General features: G+C 38.7%; 1 protein-coding gene across 1 annotated transcript in view; it reads right to left on the bottom strand.

Moving 5' to 3' along the window:
* Positions 1–16,147, bottom strand: part of LOC128052052 (histone-arginine methyltransferase CARM1-like) — a 172,123-nt gene extending 155,976 nt beyond the window's left edge. The window contains 2 exon segments of the mRNA XM_052644521.1: positions 13,744–13,867; positions 16,127–16,147. Coding sequence (XP_052500481.1) covers positions 13,744–13,867; positions 16,127–16,147 — 145 coding nt within the window.
* Positions 16,148–20,274: the final 4,127 nt, after the last annotated feature.

Below are 20,274 nucleotides of genomic sequence, written 5' to 3'. Positions count from 1 at the left end.
AGGGCCGTGACTTCATGTTATTCTCACCAAAGGACCCAGGCAAGGAGGTGCCCAGGACTGTGGCTGCATGGAAGCAGGAACGTGGCAATGCTCACACTGGCTCCTGAAACATCAGGCAGAAATGACACCTCTCTCTTGCTCACATGTATTGGCCAAAGCCAGTCACATGTCTGCGTCTGACTTCGGGGGAGTAGGGAAATGGAATCCGATCGTACGGCTGGGAAGAAGGAATGAAAAGTAATACCCATGTAGAGTTCTGATGACTGCCACTGTCTGGTAGATGGTCATGTGATGGCAGAGATATGATGCCATCCAGTGCCCTGAAAGTCTGGGATTCCTACACAACAGCCCTCAATTTTGTTACAAACAGAAAGCAACAAAATTCAAACTGAAATGATGTACTATTTTTAAGAACAACCGAATCAGTAAATTTACAGCATGCAATTTTGTTAAGGTTTCAGTGAAATGATACACCCAAACACTCCTGGAATCACCATAAATCAGAACATGTGTTGTGGAAAGCAGTCTGACAATCCGTATTAGAGCAAGAAGTGCAAGTTTACATCCTTTGGCACCTTTGTTCAGTTTCTGAGGACTGATCTGAATGAAACTACCCAAAAGCTATAGGTTCAAAGACATTCATTAACTTGTAATATAGTGAATGTTGCTTTTACCGATTATAATTGCAAAAATATTTATCATTTAAAAAGTAGAAACAAAACATCCTACTACAGACTCTGGGTTAAGTAAGCTAGAGAAACTCTTTGAGGAATATAATTCATGTATTTTCAATGATGTTTATAAAGTCCAACAAATAGAGAAATATGCTTATGATGGAGCATTAAATGAAAATAGTAGGATGCAAATAATCTGCAAATAATCATCACAACCAAATGCTAACAGCAGATATATTAATATTTTCATATCATATACAATAATGAAAAATAAACTTTAAAATGGAAACAGAAAATTAAAAATTATCTTCAGTTGCAAGGGATTCTGTGAAGAGGCTGCTTGCACAGAAGTTATATTTAGAAAATGGTTTTCCCATAAAATCATGGATTTATCACAATGCAAGATCACAGTAGGTGCTAAACAATATTATGGAATGAAGACCTAAATACACAATTTTCCAAAGAAGATGTACAGATGACCAAGAGGCACATGAAAACATGCTCCTAGCTAAATATTAGAGAAATACAAATCAAAACTACAATGAAGTACCACCTCACACCAGTCAGAATGGCCATCATTAACAAGTCTACAAACAATAAATGCTGGAGAGGGTGTGGAGCAAAGGGAATGCTTCTATACTGTTGGTGGGTATGTAAACTAGTACAGTCGCTACAGAGAACAGTATGGAGGTTCCTTAAGAAACTAAAAACAGAGCTACTATATGATCCACCTTCCCTGGTGGCTCAGAAGGTAAAAAATCTGTCTGCAATGTGGGACACTCAGGTTCAATTCCTGGGTCAGGAAGATCCCCTGGAGAAGGGAATGGTAATTCACTCCAGTACTCTCACCTGGAGAATTCCATGGACAGAAAAGCCTGGTGGGCTACACTCCATGGGGTCGCAAAGAGTAGGACATGACTGAGCAACTAACACTTTCACTTTTAATGATCCAGCAATCCCACTCCTGGGCATATATCTGAAGGAAATCATGGGTCAAAGGATAAATGAACCCCAGTGTTCACTGTATATATATATATATATATATATATATATATATATATATATATGTATATACACACACACAATGGAAAATTACTCATCTGTTAAAAAGAATGAAATAATACCATTTGTAGCAACATGGATGGACCTGGAGATTATCACACTAAATGAAGTAAGTTAGAGAAAGACAAATATCATAGGATATTGCTTATATGTGGAATCCAAAAAAAATGATACAACTGAACTTATTTATGAAACAGAAACAGACTCACAGACTTAGAGAACGGACTTACACTTACTGAAGGGAAGGGGCAGGTTGGGAGTTGGGGACTGACACATACACACTGCTCTGTTCAAAACAGATAACCAACAAGGACCAACTGTATAGCACAGGCAACTGCTCAATACTCTGTAATAACCTAAACAGGAAAATAATTTGAGAAAAGAAACAGCTGCATGTGTATGTACAACTGAATCACTCTGCTACACACCCGAAACTAAAACTGTTAATCAACTACACTCCAATATACAATAAATTTTTTTAAAGAGTATAAACAGTAAAAACAAAAACACATCTTTTATAAATAAACATTTATTGAATAGATAAATTTAAAAGAAAGGTTAATGGAAAAAAGAAAAGCCATCACAAACAAATGTTGAATTGAGAAGATGAAAATGGAAGGATTATCTTTCAGGAACCCTGCCTGACTAGATACCACTATTCACTAATGAGATAGACAGTTTTCAAACCGAGAAGGAACAGCCTCCCCAGACTGGTTCTGGCCCAGGATGTGTGCATCCAGTGGGCAGAGGTCAGGGATGTTGCTCAGCATCCCACAGAGTATAGGACACCACCTGCCCCCCGCTACCAACACAAAGAATTATCCAGACTAAAATGTTAACCGTGCTGCTGCTGAAAAACTCTGGTCAAAGTAGCTTCGTGAGAATTGAAAAGAGAAGAGTCGAGAAAAGGGAGATTTTTAGCTTGATGTGCAGGGAATCCTTAAACCCTAGGAAGGATCTACGGGTGTGGATGGTAGAATTTAAAAGGCTGAGCCAATTTCTGGAACCAGCACATGAAGAGGGGTGACCAAGATGCTAGCACTGAACTACGATAAAGGCACTCCTGGACAAAAGGTTGTTCCAGCTCCTTACTGTAGCGACTCCTGGAAGCCATTGCTTTGTCCACACATTTGTGTGACATGCAACGTCGTGTCAGATCACAGGAACCATCACTGTATCTGTGAGTTGCTGGGAATGTATTTCATTAGCACATGAACCTCTGGCGAAGATAGTGGCATCTTAAATTCTTCCTCAGAGAAACCTTTACCCACGTTATTATTCTTTCTGAATATGGACATTATACTCCACGACACTGCTGGTTTTTATAGAGTTTGAATACTAGCTTCAGATATACCATGCAATTTGCAAACTGGCTTGAACCCTATACCTCCTGCAAGTTACTTCAAAGAGCAATGATGTCTGAATTTCCAACTATCCGAAGCAGACTTTAACTCCATTCTGACGTATGCTGCTGCTGCTGCTGCTAAGTCACTTCAGTCGTGTCCGACTCTGTGTGACCCCATAGACGGCAGCCCACCAGGCTCCTCTGTCTCCAGGATTCTCCAGGCAAGAACACCGGAGTGGGTTGCCGTTTCTTTCTCCAATGCATGATAGTGAAAAGTGAAAGAGAAGCTGCTCAGTTGTGTCACCACCATTCAAATCTGGTATTCTTTTAAATGGGTGAACTACCATGCTGTCTCACGAACAAATTTTTTATAATGATTCCCTTTCCTTGAGATGGGTTTGATATACCATACTGCCTTTTCCTGTATGCTCCATGACTCCATAGGAAACCCTAAAAATAGCCTAAGATGACATGAATCAAATTGCTTTCAGGGCATAACTATCTTATCTGGGAACCATAGAAAGTCTTCTCTTACAAAGAGAAGGTGGGAGGGTTGGGGGAGGCACTTGCCTGGTAAAAAAAAATCGCTCAACAAATGAAAATCAAAGAAAGGGAATATTATATCCCTATCATCCAGCATAGTGCTTGAATGATTGAGGGTTTTAAACACTAAGTATTTTTCCACTGAAAAAATATAAATTGATGACATAAATGATCCTTCCCATTTAAAAATTTTTAAATTTAACAGTGTATCTAGAAGTTTTTCTCCAAAGTACGCACAGAGTTTTGGTTTTAGACAGCTATATCATATTTCAAATCACCAATAGTCAGATGATGGACATTTTAGTTGTTTTCAGTATTTTGCTATTAAAAACAATAAGTTAATTTCAGTATTTTCTTAAATTTCATTTCTCCCATTTATGAGTATATTTGTAGATTAAATCCCTGAAAGTGAGATCAAACGAGGCATCCATTTTAATTTTGAAATATATTGCCAAACTGTGCTCTGTATCTTCTCAGGTGGCGCCAGTGGTAAAGAATCCACCTGCCAATGCAGGAGACGTAAGAGATACAAGCTCAATCCCTTGGTCAGGAAGATCCTCTGGAGAAGGAAATGACAACCTACTGCAGCACTCTTGCCTGGAGAATCCCAGGGACAGAGGAGCCTGGAGGGCTACAGTTCAAAGAATCGGACAAGACTGACTTAGCACGGACACACATCCTCTATATCGACTATCATAATTTACACTCTTCGGGAATCTGTGACAATGCCTATTTCCCCACATCACTACCAACATAGTGCAGCTAACAATTTTTTACAATAGTTATTTAGCTGCATCAGATCTTGTGGGGTCCTGTTCCTTGACCAGGGATCAAACCTGGGCCCCCTGCACTAGGAGAGCAGAGACGGAGCCACTGGACCACTAGGGAAGTTCCAACTTTGCTTTTAATGAATAAATAAATTTAAATATTTACATATTCTCTTTTGTGTTAGCCGTTTATGACCTAAGTTTCTTTAATAACTCTCAAGAGTGCTAAAGCATTTAAAGGCACTTAAAAGAAGGATGGGGGGATGGGACTGGGGAAGACTGCTAAAACCAATATTGCTGAGCCCAGATTGTCCTGTATTATTAATAAATAACCTTCTGTTTTTCCAGTAACTATGCAATAAAGCCCAAACTACAAAGGGTCTTAAGTTCTACTTCTCAGCCACCTCAGCTTCCTGCCATCGCTACTATAATCTGGAGAGGGCATTTCAATGCAGCTTGAAAGTTCATGATCAATAATCATACCTGAGATGACCAGCAGGAAGATAAACGTATAGGTAAATGAGATGTTTCCTGAAAAATGCCTATATCTCCTGATGCTCTACATCATATTTTTATGGACTTATTCACATATTTTTGCTTTCATTATGAAGATTTTCAAAAGCACATAAAATACATAGATTAATAAAGATTTCTATCGTCAAGATTCAAAGTGTACTAAGACTCTGCTGATCTTAATTCATTTCTGCTATCATGTAATTTTTGTTTCCTTAGCTGGACATTTTAAAGTAAAACACAGATATAATGTCATTTCATCCATAAATATTTCAGCAGTATGCAAATTTTGTGCACATGTTCAGCAGGAAACAGGGGCCAGAGAATATGTAGTAAATACTGAGAGCAGAAACGCATGGAGAACCACAGTCCAAACTGAGTTTAAGCGAGGTATGAGGTTTCCTCATATGAGGAAAAATTGAAATACAGTTTCAGGAAACTTGGAATCTTTACTTTTTGCTCTCTTGATTCACTATCTGAAATGTAATCTCACATATACTCAATAGAATATACTCAATTTTTATATAGCAAAGGGGCATAAACAACTATAACATGCAACAAATCCAGTTATAGGTGGTCACTCCAACTCTCCTCTCTATATAATTAATAAATAAGTAGGCTAAGAATTGTTAAAGATCAATTTGACTTAACTGATATTCAGACAACAGTCCACCCAATAATAACAAAGCACGTATTATTTTCAAATGCACACAGAAAATTCACCAAGATGGACCATACTGTAGACCAGAAAACAAACTTGAACAAATCTGAAACCACTAATAATCACACAAACCACGTTCTCAGACCACAAAAGAATCCAACTAGAACATGAGAGCTACTAGGGAAGTGTCCAGATATTTGGAAATTAAATAATATACTTCCAAATAATCCACAGGTCAAAGAAGAAACCCATAGGCCCAAAACCAAATAACACAAATTATTTTTAACTATATGACAAGGAAAACAGAACATAACAAAATTTATTGAATGTAGCTAGGGCAGTGCGTAGAAAGAAATGTAGAATGTTAAATGTGTATATTGGAAAAAAAGAGAAAGGGTTGAAATTAATGATCTAAGCTTCTAGCTAGAGCACAAGAGGCTCAGCTTGGTTCTCTGTGATGACCTAGAAGGGTGGGATGCGGAGAAGGGGAGGAGGTTCGACAAGGAGGGGATATATGTGTACACATAGCTGACTCACTTTGTATACAACAGAAGCTAAGACAACATTGTAAAGCAATTATACTCAAATTTTAAAAAGAGAAGAGTTAATCAGAGGATCAAATTTCATGAAAGATGTAAACAATTATAAACAACAGATACATTATTCACTCAATGTTATTCACTCAATAAACAACAGATACATTAAACAGACCTATATATATATTAAGTAAATTGACTCTGTAGTTAACTATCTTCTCTCAAAGAAAACTTAAGGTCCATTTGGCTTCAGCTGTTAATTTTAACAAACATTTGAGGAAGAAGCAATGCCAAATTCTATACAAAGTCTGCAGATTAAGGAATCTAACCTGAATTTTATAAGGTCAGTATTACTTTGACACAAATCAAACTGAAACATTAATAAAGGAATATAGACACAAAAATTATTTATAAAATTCTAGCAAATCTAGTTTAGCAACACAGAGAAAGGATCATATATCATGACAATGAGACAATCATGATAGATTCAGAAATAGCATTTCACAAAATACAATTCAAGACAGAAATTATTCATAAATTAGAAACAGAATGGACTTAATTCAGCCTGATATAAGACATCTACAAAAACAGAACTACAGCTAAAAAATGCTACCCCTGAAGCCATAAACAAGGTAAGGATGTCCACTCGAATTTCTTCTATGCAACACTGTACTAGAGGTCCTAGTTGGTGCAATAAGCAGGAAAAAGAAACTTTAAAGCATATATATATATATTAAAGGAAAAAAGTAAAACTGTCTTTAATCACAGAAGACATAATCATTTATGCAGAAAATCCTAAGAATCTACACAAGAAACCTACAAGAACTAAGTGACTTACTAAGATCGCAGGATCTTGCCCACATATATTTTTTTAAAAGTAAACTGTCCTTCCAAGGCAATAGATAATAAATGAATACTAAGTTTGGGCTGTCTGACAAGGAACAGGATATTTCAGTAATTTCAAAATGCCTTCATAGAGACTGCTTGTTAGTTCTATCTATCAGGGAAAGCACAGTAACTTTATAGCAGAGAAACTAAAAGTATCTTGACCTGGTAATTGAAATTTCTATTGTCAAAAAGGGGGAGATAGATCTCAGTGCTCCCTGATGCGAAATTCTGAGAAGGACACAAGAAGATTTGCATAGTTTTACTGACAGGGGATGCATAACCTGAATTTTTCCAGGAGGAAACATCAGAAAAACTCAACCTCGGGAACATTCTATAAAATAACTGGTCCCTGTACTCTAAATAACACAATGACATGAAAAGAAAGGTTGAGGAACTGTTACAGATTAAGGGAGTCTGAAGAGAAGTGACAACTAAATGCAATATATGATCCTGGATTTAGAAATAGAGAGGGAAAAAAAATGCTCTGAAGGACTGTGTGTCTGTGTGTGTCTGTGTCTGTGTGTGTGCATGCACGTGTGCGTGTGCCTGTGAGTGTGCCTGTGTGTGTATGTGTGTACTCAGTCACTCAGTTTCCACTCTTTTTCAATCCCATGGACTGTAGCCCACCAGGCTTCTCTGTCCATTGAATTTCTAGGCAAGAATACTGGAGTAGGCTGTCATTTCCTACTCCGGGGGATCTTCCCAACCCAGGGCTTGAACCCAAATTTCTCGCATCTCCTGCACTTGCACCACCATCTCCTTTACCACTGCACCACCTTGTACTGTATAAAGGACATTACTTAAGGCATAATTTATGAAACTGGGCTGTAGATGGTAAAATAAATATAAATATTGTATAGATGTTAGGTTCTTGAATTTGGTCACACAAGAGAATATTCTGTTTCTAGGTTATGTCTGCTGCTGCTGCTGCTGCTGCTGCAGCTAAGTCGCTTCAGTCGTGTCCGACTCTGCGCGACCCCATAGACGGCAGCCACCAGGCTCCGCCGACCCTGGGATTCTCCAGGCAAGAACACTGGAGTGGGTTGCCATGTCCTTCTCCAGGGCAGGAAAGTGAAAAGTGAAAGTGAAGTCGCTCAGTCGTGTCCGACTCTTAGCGACCCCATGGACTGCAGCCCACCAGGCTCCTCTACACTAAAAAGAAAAGAACTATGACCTATGCAAGTTACTCTCCAATGATTCAGAAATATAATATGTGTTTATATATATGTACACATATATAAAGAGATAGATAAAGCATGAAAAATGCTGTAAATTAATGAACCTGTTCAAAGGATATTCAGAAGTTCTCCGTAACTCCCAGAATAAGGTTTATCTGTGTCTTTCTTTTTTCCTCATGTAGTTGAATGTTGATAAAAGTGGGTTTTCCCATGTTTGTATCATCATCTCAATTAAAGATATGAGTTTTCTAGATTAGATGTCAACTCATGAAGAGTGCAGGAACAGATGGGAAATTGTTGAAAGAACATGAGCCTTACATGTTCTCTGTCATTTGGGAAACTTCCTTCCTATCTATGAATCTTAGTGTCTTTGTGTAACAATGAGAACGTTGTTTAGCAGCTCAGTCATGTCTGACTCTTCTGTGACCCCATGGACTGTAGCCTGCCAGGCTCCTCTGCCCATGGGATTTCCCAGGCAGGAATACTGGAGTGGGTTGCCATTTCCTTCTCCAGGGGATCGTCCCGACCCAGGGACCTAACCCTAGTCTCTTGCATCTCCTGCACTGGTGAGTGGATTCTTTACCTCTGAGCCACAGGGAAGCCTGCTTACAATGGGAATAATTGTAATATATATTATTTATTAAATATAAATAAATATTATAAATATAAATATTACAAATATTTGTAAATATATTTATAATATTTATATTTATTTATAAATAAATATTATAAATGTAAGCATTATAAATATTTGTAAGATATTTATTATTATACCAACTTTACAGGGCTGCTGTGGGAATGGCAATAAGAGAAAGTATAAATACATACCTTTCAAAGTATAAAAAAGTACATATAAAATGCTCAGGCAATACTGGGCCTCTGCTTCATGACCTCAGATATTTTCACTATCCCTTAGCATCCTCACCATGACTCCCAGTGTCTCCCCTGACTGGTTTCTAATTCTCTGAGCTCACCATTCTCCTTCTCCTCACTGAGTCCCTCTGCTCTTGGTGCCATTCTGTAAGCATACTCTGCCTCAAGGTCCTTGCAGTTCTCCCCACCTGTCTGTCTCACCAGATAAACACAAGGGCCCTCCCTTCCAGCTCCCTGCTTACACATCAGACATCTTATCAGTGATTTCTCCCCAAAATAACCTATAAGACAGTAAACATACTTAACCCCTATTGGTTGCCTCTTTGCCTGATTTTTCAATATTTATCATACACAATCCACCATGTATGTATGTTCATTTACTAATTGCCTGTGTCCTTCTTTTGCTTCCCTGGTGGCTCAGAGGTTAAATCGTCTGCCTGCAATGCAGGAGACCCCAGTTCTATCCCTGGGTTGGGAAGATCCCCTGGAGAAGGAAATGGCAACCCACTCCAGTATTCTTGTCTGAAGAATCCCGTGGACAGAGGAGCCAGGTAGGCTACAGTCCACGGGGTCTCAAAGAGTCAGACATGACTGAGCAACTTCACTTTCACACAATTTTAAGGACTTATATTTACTCAGTACTGCATTTTTAGCACATAACAAGCGCTAACATGTTTAGCACATAACAAGTGCTAACATTAACAGACTCTCAATAAATATTTGTTAAATGAAAGAATGAACAGGGAAGCCTTGCACATATCTAGTACCTACATAGCGCTTCACAGAAATTATCTCAAGTCTATTTAATTAAAATGTCATTTTTTTTCTCTGTCGACATCTGTCACTATTAAATATCCCCACTGCTATTAAGGTCCACCTAGTCAAAGGTCCATCTAGTCAAAGCTATGGTTTTTCCAGCAGTCGTGTATGGATGTGAGAGCTGGACTATAAAGAAAGCTGACTGCAGAAGAATTGATGCTTTTGAACTGTGGTGTTGAAGAAGACTCTTGAGAGTCCCTTGGACTGCAAGGACATCCAACCAGTCCATCCTAAAGAAAGGACTGATGCTGAAGCTGAAACTCCAATACTTTGGCCATCTGATCTGAAGAAAGACCCTGATGCTGGAAAAGACTGAGGTGGGAGGAGAAGGGGACAGAGGATGAGACGGTTGGATGGCATCACCAACTCAATGGACATGGGTTTAAGTAAGCTCCAGGAGTTGGTGATGGACAGGGAAGCTGGGCATGCTTCAGTATCCATGGGGTCGCAAAGAGTCGGACATGACTAAGCAACTGAACTGAACTGCTTCTAAAATACAATGAATTTAAGTGCATTGGATTTCACAGTAGTCTTTCAGATTACTGGAGATTATTTAACATGTAACCGAATCAGGCCTGGAGATCACTGAGTCACAATTTTGAAGAAGGAAAGAAAGGAAAGAAGAAATATTCCTCACACAGACATTTTAATATTGGCTCATTTCTTTCTTACTGGTTCCACCTAATTATCAAGACAGGGCAATCCTCAATAGAGTTGGATTTTCTTTCTTACCCAAGTTACAGATAATTGGCAGCTGCTCACTCACTTCTAAATATAAAATGGAACTCTCACATTTCAAACGCCACATCCTCTTACTCCAGAAAAGCAGAGCACATCTCAAAAATTCAGCAATTGTATCTGATGGGCAGTGACACCAGTAGACAGCCTTCTGTCAACATCCAGGCTGACAAATGACAATCAATATCCCACTGCCACCTGGGATCTGGGCCACCTGGGACCCTCTGAGTCACAGCCAGCTTGTTCCTCACTTGCCACTGCCTTCCTGCAGCTGTGGACTCAGGTCTGCATTGCAACCTGCCCTGACAGATCCAGAATGAGGGATCAGCTGCTTGGCTTGTTCAGGTTCCAGGGCCAGGAAAATCAGACAGGCAACCAACTCCCCAGGGACATTCATTGAGTCTGAAAACTACTATTAAATTAAACCATGGATGACCACCAATTTGCAAATATCTGCATTTGCAATCCTTTTGGTGCTGGTATTCACTTTCAGCAGAGATCAAGAAACACATGAACTCCAGAATAGGAAGCTATTATAAGGCATCCCTGGCAAAATTCTCAAAACAACAGAAATTTCTGTTAGCAATTATTTTCCCTTCCTACTACTAATAAATGAGACTAATAAGTTATAGCCAGTGCTCTAAAGCATGGTGAGACCAGGTCTTTATGCTCATTCCTAAAACACACAATATACACTGAACCAACTAAGAATTCATGATTCAGAATTCGTCCCACCTAAAGGGCTCCTTATTGAGGAACTTACTCTTTTGCCTTCCCCCCTCCCCCTCGCCCCACTGGTATAAACAGTTTTAAAAGTACCTCAGTATTTTAAATTATTGAACCCAAATTCTCTGTCTCAAGAAATGTAATAGAAAAGGTCTGTATACTATCTTTCCTAGTCAGGTAAGTCAACAGAATGACAGCAGGAAGCTTGGTGTAGGATCAAGGGCCCAGCACTCGGTGAGCTGTGTTGGTTCTGGGTCTTATAACTTTCCAGGCTGTTTATGATTATCTCATTCAGGTAGAGAGGTGGAAGTTGTATGGGAGTAGTACATGGAAACTGCTTGGTCACTGGCTGCAATAAGGAATAAAATACATCCCAAATTATTTACACTTTGCCTATTGGCATCTCAAAATTTCCATTTCATTGTCATGTAAAGATTCAAAGAAAACTTTCATCCAGAAAATGAAGGCAGCTTCAACTTCGAGAGTATCTAAAATATGAAGTTTCCAGGCCTGCTCAGATTTTGGTACCAACTCTGAACAGTACAATAAGCTTGAAACACAGATATCTTTTTTTTTCCCCCTGGCTATGGCTCGGGGCATGCAGGATCTTAGTTTCCTAACCAGGAATGGAACCCCCAGACCCCTGGTGGTGCAAGCATGCAGTCTTAACCACTAGACCACCAGGGAATTTCTGAAGCATAGATACCCTCAAGCATTAAGTGTTCTAAGTGTGAACATATTAAAGGAAAGCTTTTTCTGTTCAATTGTGCAACTGCACCTTATTCTTTCACCGGTTTCTTTCTTTCTTAAAACTAACTGTGTGTCATTACAGAAGGATGCACTGTGGTGTGGGAAGAGTACATGAGCTCTGGAGTAGGTAACTCTAGATTCAAATCTTTGGTCAGTTAATTATTAGTCATATTACGTTGAGCAAGTGACCAATTTTCTCTGAATTTCAGTTTCCTTATCAGTAAGATGATCTGATTAAATTCTCCCTTAAGTGAATGGTATATGAGATGAGATAATATGTTAAATGTTTATAGTATAAAAAGCCAAAATCATAGTTTGCTTTTAACTTGGTTATGTCTGATCACATGACTCAGAAAAATTCCATTTATTAAAGCCTTCAATTACTGAAATCCATAAAGTACCAAGAAATTATGAAACATTCACATCCTGAGGTAAGCCACATCCTGATTTTCATGATCAAAAACAGGAATTTCTTATTTTTATGAAAATTGATTCAACTATAACCCAATCAGAATGGCAGACTGTCAAACAATTATACCTCAGCAAAGTGAACAACTGTAAGAAATGGATAAATTCCTAGAAATGTACAAACTTCCAAGACTGAATCGGGAAAAAATAGAAAATATGAACAGACTATTACCTGTAATGAAACTGAATCAGTTATTTTATTTTTTTTAATAAATTTATTTTTTTTTTAATTTTAAAATCTTTAATTCTTACATGCGTTCCCAAACATGAACCCCCCTCCCTCCTCCCTCCCCATAACATCTCTCTGGGTCATCCCCATGCACCAGCCCCAAGCATGCTGTATCCTGCGTCAGACATAGACTGGCATGAATCAGTTATTTTAAAACTCTCAACAAACAATAGCTTCCCAGGTAAATTCTACAGAACATTTATTTTTAAAAATTAATTAATTTATTTTAATTGGAGGCTAATTACTTTACAATATTGTAGTGGTTTTTGCCACTCATTGACATGAATCAGCCATGGGTGCACATGTGTTCCCCATCCTGAAGCCCCCTCCCACCTCCTTCCCCATCCCATCCCTCAGGGTCATCCCAGTGCACCAGCCCTGAGCACCCTGTCTCATGCATCAAACCCGGACTGGTGATCTATTTCATATATGGTAACATATATGTTTCAATGCTATTCTCTCAGATAACCCCACCCTCGTCTTCTCCCACAGGGTCCAAAAGACTGTTTTATACATCTGTGTCTCTTTTGCTGTCTAACATATAGGATCATTGTTACCATCTTTCTAAATTCCATATATATGTGTTAGTATACTGTATTGGTATTTTTCTTTCTGACTTACTTCACTCTGTATAATAGGTTCCAGTTTCATCCACCTCATTAGAACTGATTCAAATGCATTCTTTTTAATGGCTGAGTAATATTCCATTGTGTATATGTACCACAGAACTGACTTACTAGAAAAGACCCTGATGCTGGGAAAGACTGAAGGTGGGAGGAGAAGGGGACGACAGAGGATGAGATGGTTGGATGGCATCACCAACTCAATGGACATGAGTTTGAGTAAACTCTAGGACTTGGTGATAGACAGGGAGGCTTGGCGTGCTGCAGTCCATGGGGTTGCAAAGAGTCAGACACAACTGAGCAACTGAACTGAACTGAAGTCAGGGAGTTGGGACAGGCACAAAACTTACCAGCATGAGACGCAAACTTCAGCAAACCACTGTGGTAGCCCAGAGTAATCAAGATGGACTCCTTCCCCACATAGCAACATTCAGTGTCCCTGCTGAGTGAGCATCTGAAGACAGAGGCTATCAGCTATAAAAGGAAGGGAAAGAAAAGGATTATGAAATTCATTTTGAGCTCTGCAAAAAAGATTCAGCCAATCCTACATTTCTGTTTTCAAGGCTCCCCGTTTCTATCTTAATATAATATAATGCATATGAAGACATATGTGAACATGAGCAGGATTGCAACCATGGCCAAAAAATAATTCTTCACATATGGGCTAATACAGGGCTCAAAACTGACTCTTATCTCTTGCCACCGTGTACATCATTCCATTCCCTACAACTCTTTATTCCCCAAAACCTTTTGTATCTCTTGACACCATTCCAGGAGGGATCAGGTAATGGTTTTCTAGGTGATTCCAGGGCACCGACTACATGCCAGAGATTTCACAACAAATCTTCACTGTGTGTGTTATCACTGGCAATGTTAGCTGAATACCAGGAAAAGAGTTTAGGTCCAAATACGCACAGCTAATAAGTGGCAGAATTAGAATTCAAACCCAGTTATTTTACTTCTAAGCATGTTCTTCCTACTGCAATGTGCAATCATGATTAAAAAGGGAGATTCATTTCTACAAGTAGAACCTGTGATAAAGGGCTATAGTCTCATTAGATTCACCCATAGATAATTGGGAACTAGCTCTCAATTCTTCTCTTTACTAGGTAGACAGGCCTAGGTAGAAACAGCAATGAAACGTGCAGTTCTCTTTCATCTTCGATGGTGTGATCACTCATCTAGAGCCAGACATCCTGGAATGTGAAGTTAAGTAGGTCTTAGAAAGCATCACTACGAACAAAGCAGGTGGAGGTGATGGAATTCCGGTAGAACTATTTCAAATCCTGAAAGATGATGCTGTGAAAGTGCTGCACTCAATATGCCAGCAAATTTGGAAAACTCAGCAGTGGCCACAGGACTGGAAAAACTCAGTTTTCATTCTAATCCCAAAGAAAGGCAATGCCAAAGAATGCTCAAACTACCACACAGCTGCACTCATCTCACACGTTAGTAAAGAAATGCTCAAAATTCTCCACGCCAGGCTTCAGCAATACGTGAACCGTGAACATTCTGATGTTCAAGCTGGTTTCCGAAAAGGCAGAGGAACCAGAGATCAAATTGCCAACATCTGCTGGATCATGGAAAAAGCAAGAGAGTTCCAGAAAAACATCTATTTCTGCTTTATTGACTATGCCAAAGCCTTTGACTGTGTGGATCACAATAAACTGTGGAAAATTCTGAAAGAGATGGGAATACCAGACCACCTAACCTGCCTCTTGAGAAATCTGTATGCAACGCCAGGAAGCAATGGTTAGAACTGGACATGGAACAACAGACTGGTTCCAAATAGGAAAAGGGGTACGTCAAGGCTGTATATTGTCACCCTGCTTATTTAACTTCTATGCAGAGTACATCATGAGAAACACTGGACTGGAAGAAACACAAGCTGGAATTAAGACTGCCAGGAGAAATATCAATAACCTCAGATATGCAGATGACACTACCCTTATGGCAGAAAGTGAAGAGGAACTAAAAAGCCTCTTGATGAAAGTAAAAGAGAAGAGTGAAAAAGTTGGCTTAAGGCTCAGCATTCAGAAAATGAAGATCATGGCATCTGGTCCAATCACTCCACGGGAAATAGATGGAGAAACAGTGGAAACAGTGTCAGACTTTATTTTTTGGGGCTCCAAATCACTGCAGATGGTCACTGCAGCCATGAAATTAAAAGACACTTACTCCTTGGAAGAAAAGTTATGACCAACCTAGATAGCATATTCAAAAGAGGAGACATTACTTTGCCAACTAAGGTCCATCTAGTCAAGGCTATGGTTTTTCCAGTGGTCATGTATGGATGTGAGAGTTGGACTGTGAAGAAGGCTGAGTGCCGAAGAATTGATGCTTTTGAACTGTGGTGTTGGAGAAGACTCTTGAGAGTCCCTTGGACTGCAAGGAGATCCAACCAGTCCATTCTGAAGGAGATCAACCCTGGGATTTCTTTGGAAGGAATGATGCTAAAGCTGAAACTCCAGTACTTTGGCCACCTCATGCGAAGAGTTGACTCATTGGAAAAGACTCTGATGCTGGGAGGGATTGAGGGAAGGAGAAGAAGGGGACGACCCAGGATGAGATGGCTGGATGACATCACTGACTCGATGGATGCAAGTCTGAGTGAACTCCGGGAGTTGGTGATGGACAGGGAGGCCTGGCATGCTGCGATTCATGAGGTCGCAAAGAGTCGGACACGACTGAGCGACTGAACTGAACTGAACTGAACCTGGGAACTTCAATTACCCAATCACCACATTTCTTCATTATGTAAAATAAAGAGAGTGATTCTTATTTCACAGGCTTTTTTGTGAAGACTGAATAACAAAGGCAAATAATTTCTAAAATCCTATTAAAACAAAAAAGGACTATTATTATTTCTCTTATTATAAAGTAGATCTTAGTTTCTATTCTTAATGGTTTCCATTTTCCCTAACAAAATTAAATAATTGTGTTAACTGAAAAACACAATTATATATAAAATTCTACACATGAGCATGTGCACATTCAAACACACACACACACAGAGTTAAAATGACAAAATATTTTCAAATATTTTCATGCACTATTTCAATTAAGTGAGCACCTCCTAATGGAGGCATTTACAAATATTTTTCACAAAACATCTTGGCTGATTAAATAGTACAGATGTTTTGAAAACATTTTCCTGCCATAAAACATGACTACAGGCTTAGATGTTATGACAAAGGGAGTGTCTCAAAGGCATAAGTGTCTCCCTGCAGAGAGACTGCCGTGAATGTAGATACACAAGAACAGAGTCTGGAGTCTTTTAAATAATGTTTTCTTTTTTTTTTTTTTAATCAAAAACTCCTTCAAGAAAGCAGGATTTCTAGCATTTGCCAATTATTTCTTTGATGGTTTAGAAGTAGAATAACAGAGAAGGAAGAAGGAATGAGGAGTCAAGGGTTCCAGTCCCTTGTCCCTACACGATTATTATAGTCTGTCAACTCTTCGTGGGCAGGGGCAATTTTATTTTATTTTTGTAATCAATATCTTTTTCTCTCTGAATCAAAACCTAGCCCTGTACCTGGTACTTAATATTTGTTGAATCAGTGAAAGTATTTCTCCATGTACTGATGGCACACCACCATAGAATGGGTAAAAAGCTTTAACTTTTATCTGGTTCAATAGTCCTTGGCCAAATAGGCGCATACATTTTTTATTATTGGTTGTTTGCTTCACTGTAATTTGATTAGAATATAAATTGAGTAGCTTGTTTTCTTACCTTTATAAAATATAAAATGTCTGTCTATATAACCTCTTTTCTTCATTCTCTTTCTACTCTGTTTAAATATAGATGGAGAATGTCTGCTTAAGTATGCAACAGAATTCAGAAAACACTGATAATTTAAAATTTTTAAAACATACAAATGGCAAAAAATTGTTAGTTGCTGCTGCTGCTAAGTCGCTTCAGTTGTGTCTGACTCTGTGCGACCCCATAGACAGCAGCCCACCAGGCTCCCCCGTCCCTGGGATTCTCCAGGCAAGAACACTGGAGTGGGTTGCCATTTCCTTCTCCCCGCATGAAAGTGAAAAGTGAAAGTGAAGCCACTCAGTCGTGTCTGACTCTTAGCGACCCCATGGACTGTGGCCCACCAGGCGCCTCCGTCCATGGGATTTTCCAGGCAAGAGTGCTGGAGTGGGGTGCCATTGCCTTTCCGAAAAAGCAATGATAAACAAGGAAAATGTTTCAAAAATGTAACAAAGACTTAATACTCAAATCTACAATAGCTGCGAAGAAAAAAAAAGAAGTGACCTACTGAAAACTCAGTAAGAAGGATTAATGAACAACTAGTAACTAGAAAAATGCTGATGCTAAAAAAATGGACCTCAGAAATAATCACATTGAAATATATGAAAAAACAATAAGATCAAATTTTTTATGTCCCACTGTTAAGTTTTTTAAAATACCAACTGATAGTATCAAATATTGGCAAGGGTATGAGAAAACAGTGGATGGCAGCAATTTAAGAATATAAATTTCTAGGCTCCTGAAGTACAGCCTGCCCAAATGGTTCAAAATTTAAAACCTATGTACTCTTTGTCAGATATTTTACTCATAATATAATTTCTTCCAGGATGACTTTCTCAAATGTGGATAAATGTATATTCAAGAAGTTCATTTTAGAGCTGTTTATTACAGCTACGGAATGTAAAGAAGCTAAGAGCCTGTCACTTACATGGTTGGTTAAATCAAACAAGGTACCTTCATGTTAAGGTTGCAGAACAGCATGTATAATATTATTGTAACAACTTAACCTTATGTTTGTCTTCGGAGAAAGCTGTCCTAAAAGACATACACCAAGGACATATAGACATACATCATCAGTGGTTTCCTCTGAATAGAGAGATGTGGGAACATTTTTACTTTTCCCCTCAAGTTTTCCTTTATTTGAATTTTCTGTGTGACCTGTACTTTTTATAATAATTAAAAAAAAACAAAAAAACAAGAAAGCTATTTTCAACTGGTAGAAACCAATCAAACAAAATGCACACTACCGCTGCTAATGTAGTTAGCATGTAACTACTAGCATAATTACCACATACTCATTCTTGGTGAGGATTACCATTCCTTTCATTTGTTCATTTATTAGACAGATATTAATTGGTACCTCATTCATTCAACATAATAATTTAAGAATTCCTGCATTCAATATAATCATTTTAATTCTCATTTTAAGCATAATACATGGAAATGAATGTTTTCTCATGTTTTTATTTGCTAATCTTATATCTTCTAGTGTTTATTTCCTTTCCTGCCCTCCGACTATGTTATACAGAAAACAAACATTGTAAATTATTTCTGCCAACTAATATGATCGAGATTAAAGTACAGCTATTTTAGGGAAGAGTATATTAATAGAGAATTGTGTCTTTTAAAGTTTATATTAGAAAAATGAAGAAATATGTAAATATTGTTGAGGAATACATACAAATCTAAGACTGGGAAAAATTCTATCAGTGAAAAGTAGGGGTGGTGACGGAAATCATTTCCAATCTACCCTGAACTAAGGTACAGGACATCTATCTTCCTATCGAGCTGTTATTACTAGTAAAAATAACTACATCAGCAGAGCACTCTGCCTCCCTTTACAAACACTGCATTTCACATTTACAGTGGCATGGAAGGCTGGCTACTTCTGTGTATTCACTATCATTCGGCTTTTGAACTTTGCTTTCATCAGCGACCCTCTTTGCTACTTCTTCAAAGGGCAAGGCCTGATCTCTTGGTAGCAGCAAAGTAATAAGCGGAGTAAGTTCATGTGCACAAACTTTAGCTGACTTTAGCAAAGCCCAGAGCCTTGCTTCCTCCTTGAGGAAGGCCACTTGTTCTACCAGAGGACTCTCAAAAGAAATCCACAGAGACAGTGAATCCAGATGCCTTACTCTATTCTCTGCCTTAGCCTTATCTGACAAAAACTGCAAAGGTTCAGCAAGAAATTCAGGATCCAGCCATTTTACAAGTGCATACAAGGAAACAGGGAAAGTGCCACCGGGAAACATCAAGAGAATTGTCTTTGCCTCTCTTAACCAATATTTCTCTACCTGTCCGCATATATACCTCCAATCCTTTCAGCTTGTGAAAGTGAAAGTCGCTTAGTCGTGTCTGACTCTTTGCGACCTCATGGACTATACAGTCCATGGAATTCTCCAGGCCAGAATACTGGAGTGGGTAGCCTTTCCCTTATCCAGGGGACTTTCCCAACCCAGGGATCGAACCCAGGTCTCCCAAATTGCAGGTGGATTCTTTACTAGCTGAGCCACAAGGGAAACCCAAGAATACTAGAGTGGGTAGCCTATCCCTTCTCCAGCAGATCTTCCCGACTCAGGAATCAAACCGGGCTCTCCTGTATTGCAGCCATAACCTTGCAGCTTATGCAAATGCAAAAGTTCAATCTCTACAGGAAAGCTAAAACACTAGTTGATCAAGAGTATTAGGTATCAGGCATGGTCTAGAACAGATATTCTAAGATGTATTTTTATACATAAATTCCCGGACTGAAGAGTACTCATGACCTAATAATATGGCATTGTGTCAATTCTTTGCTAAGTAACCCTATCAAGAACTAGGAAGTTTGTCTATCTAAGGAATGTTTCCTGGAAACAAATAACTAAAAAATAAAAGACTGTATAGGCAGCACTTGTGTATATGGAATAAAGTATATAGACAACTATATAGTTATTTTTTAACAAATTTAACTACGGAAAAAAAGTGTAAGGAAACAAGGACAGGATTATGGACTCTAACAAATCTAATATTAAAATTAGGCATCAATGCTGAATAAAACAACTTCCTAGGGAATACGACACAACAGTAATAAATGATATAGTCATGGGTTCTTCCTCTCTTCTACCTGGTAAGGTAGATGTTC

The sequence above is a fragment of the Budorcas taxicolor genome, chromosome 8 (assembly GCF_023091745.1).
Source record: "Budorcas taxicolor isolate Tak-1 chromosome 8, Takin1.1, whole genome shotgun sequence".
In the NCBI taxonomy this organism is placed as follows: domain Eukaryota; kingdom Metazoa; phylum Chordata; class Mammalia; order Artiodactyla; family Bovidae; genus Budorcas; species Budorcas taxicolor.
The sequence above is the reverse complement of the archived record's forward strand: the minus strand, read 5'-3'. Positions and strand labels throughout refer to the sequence as shown.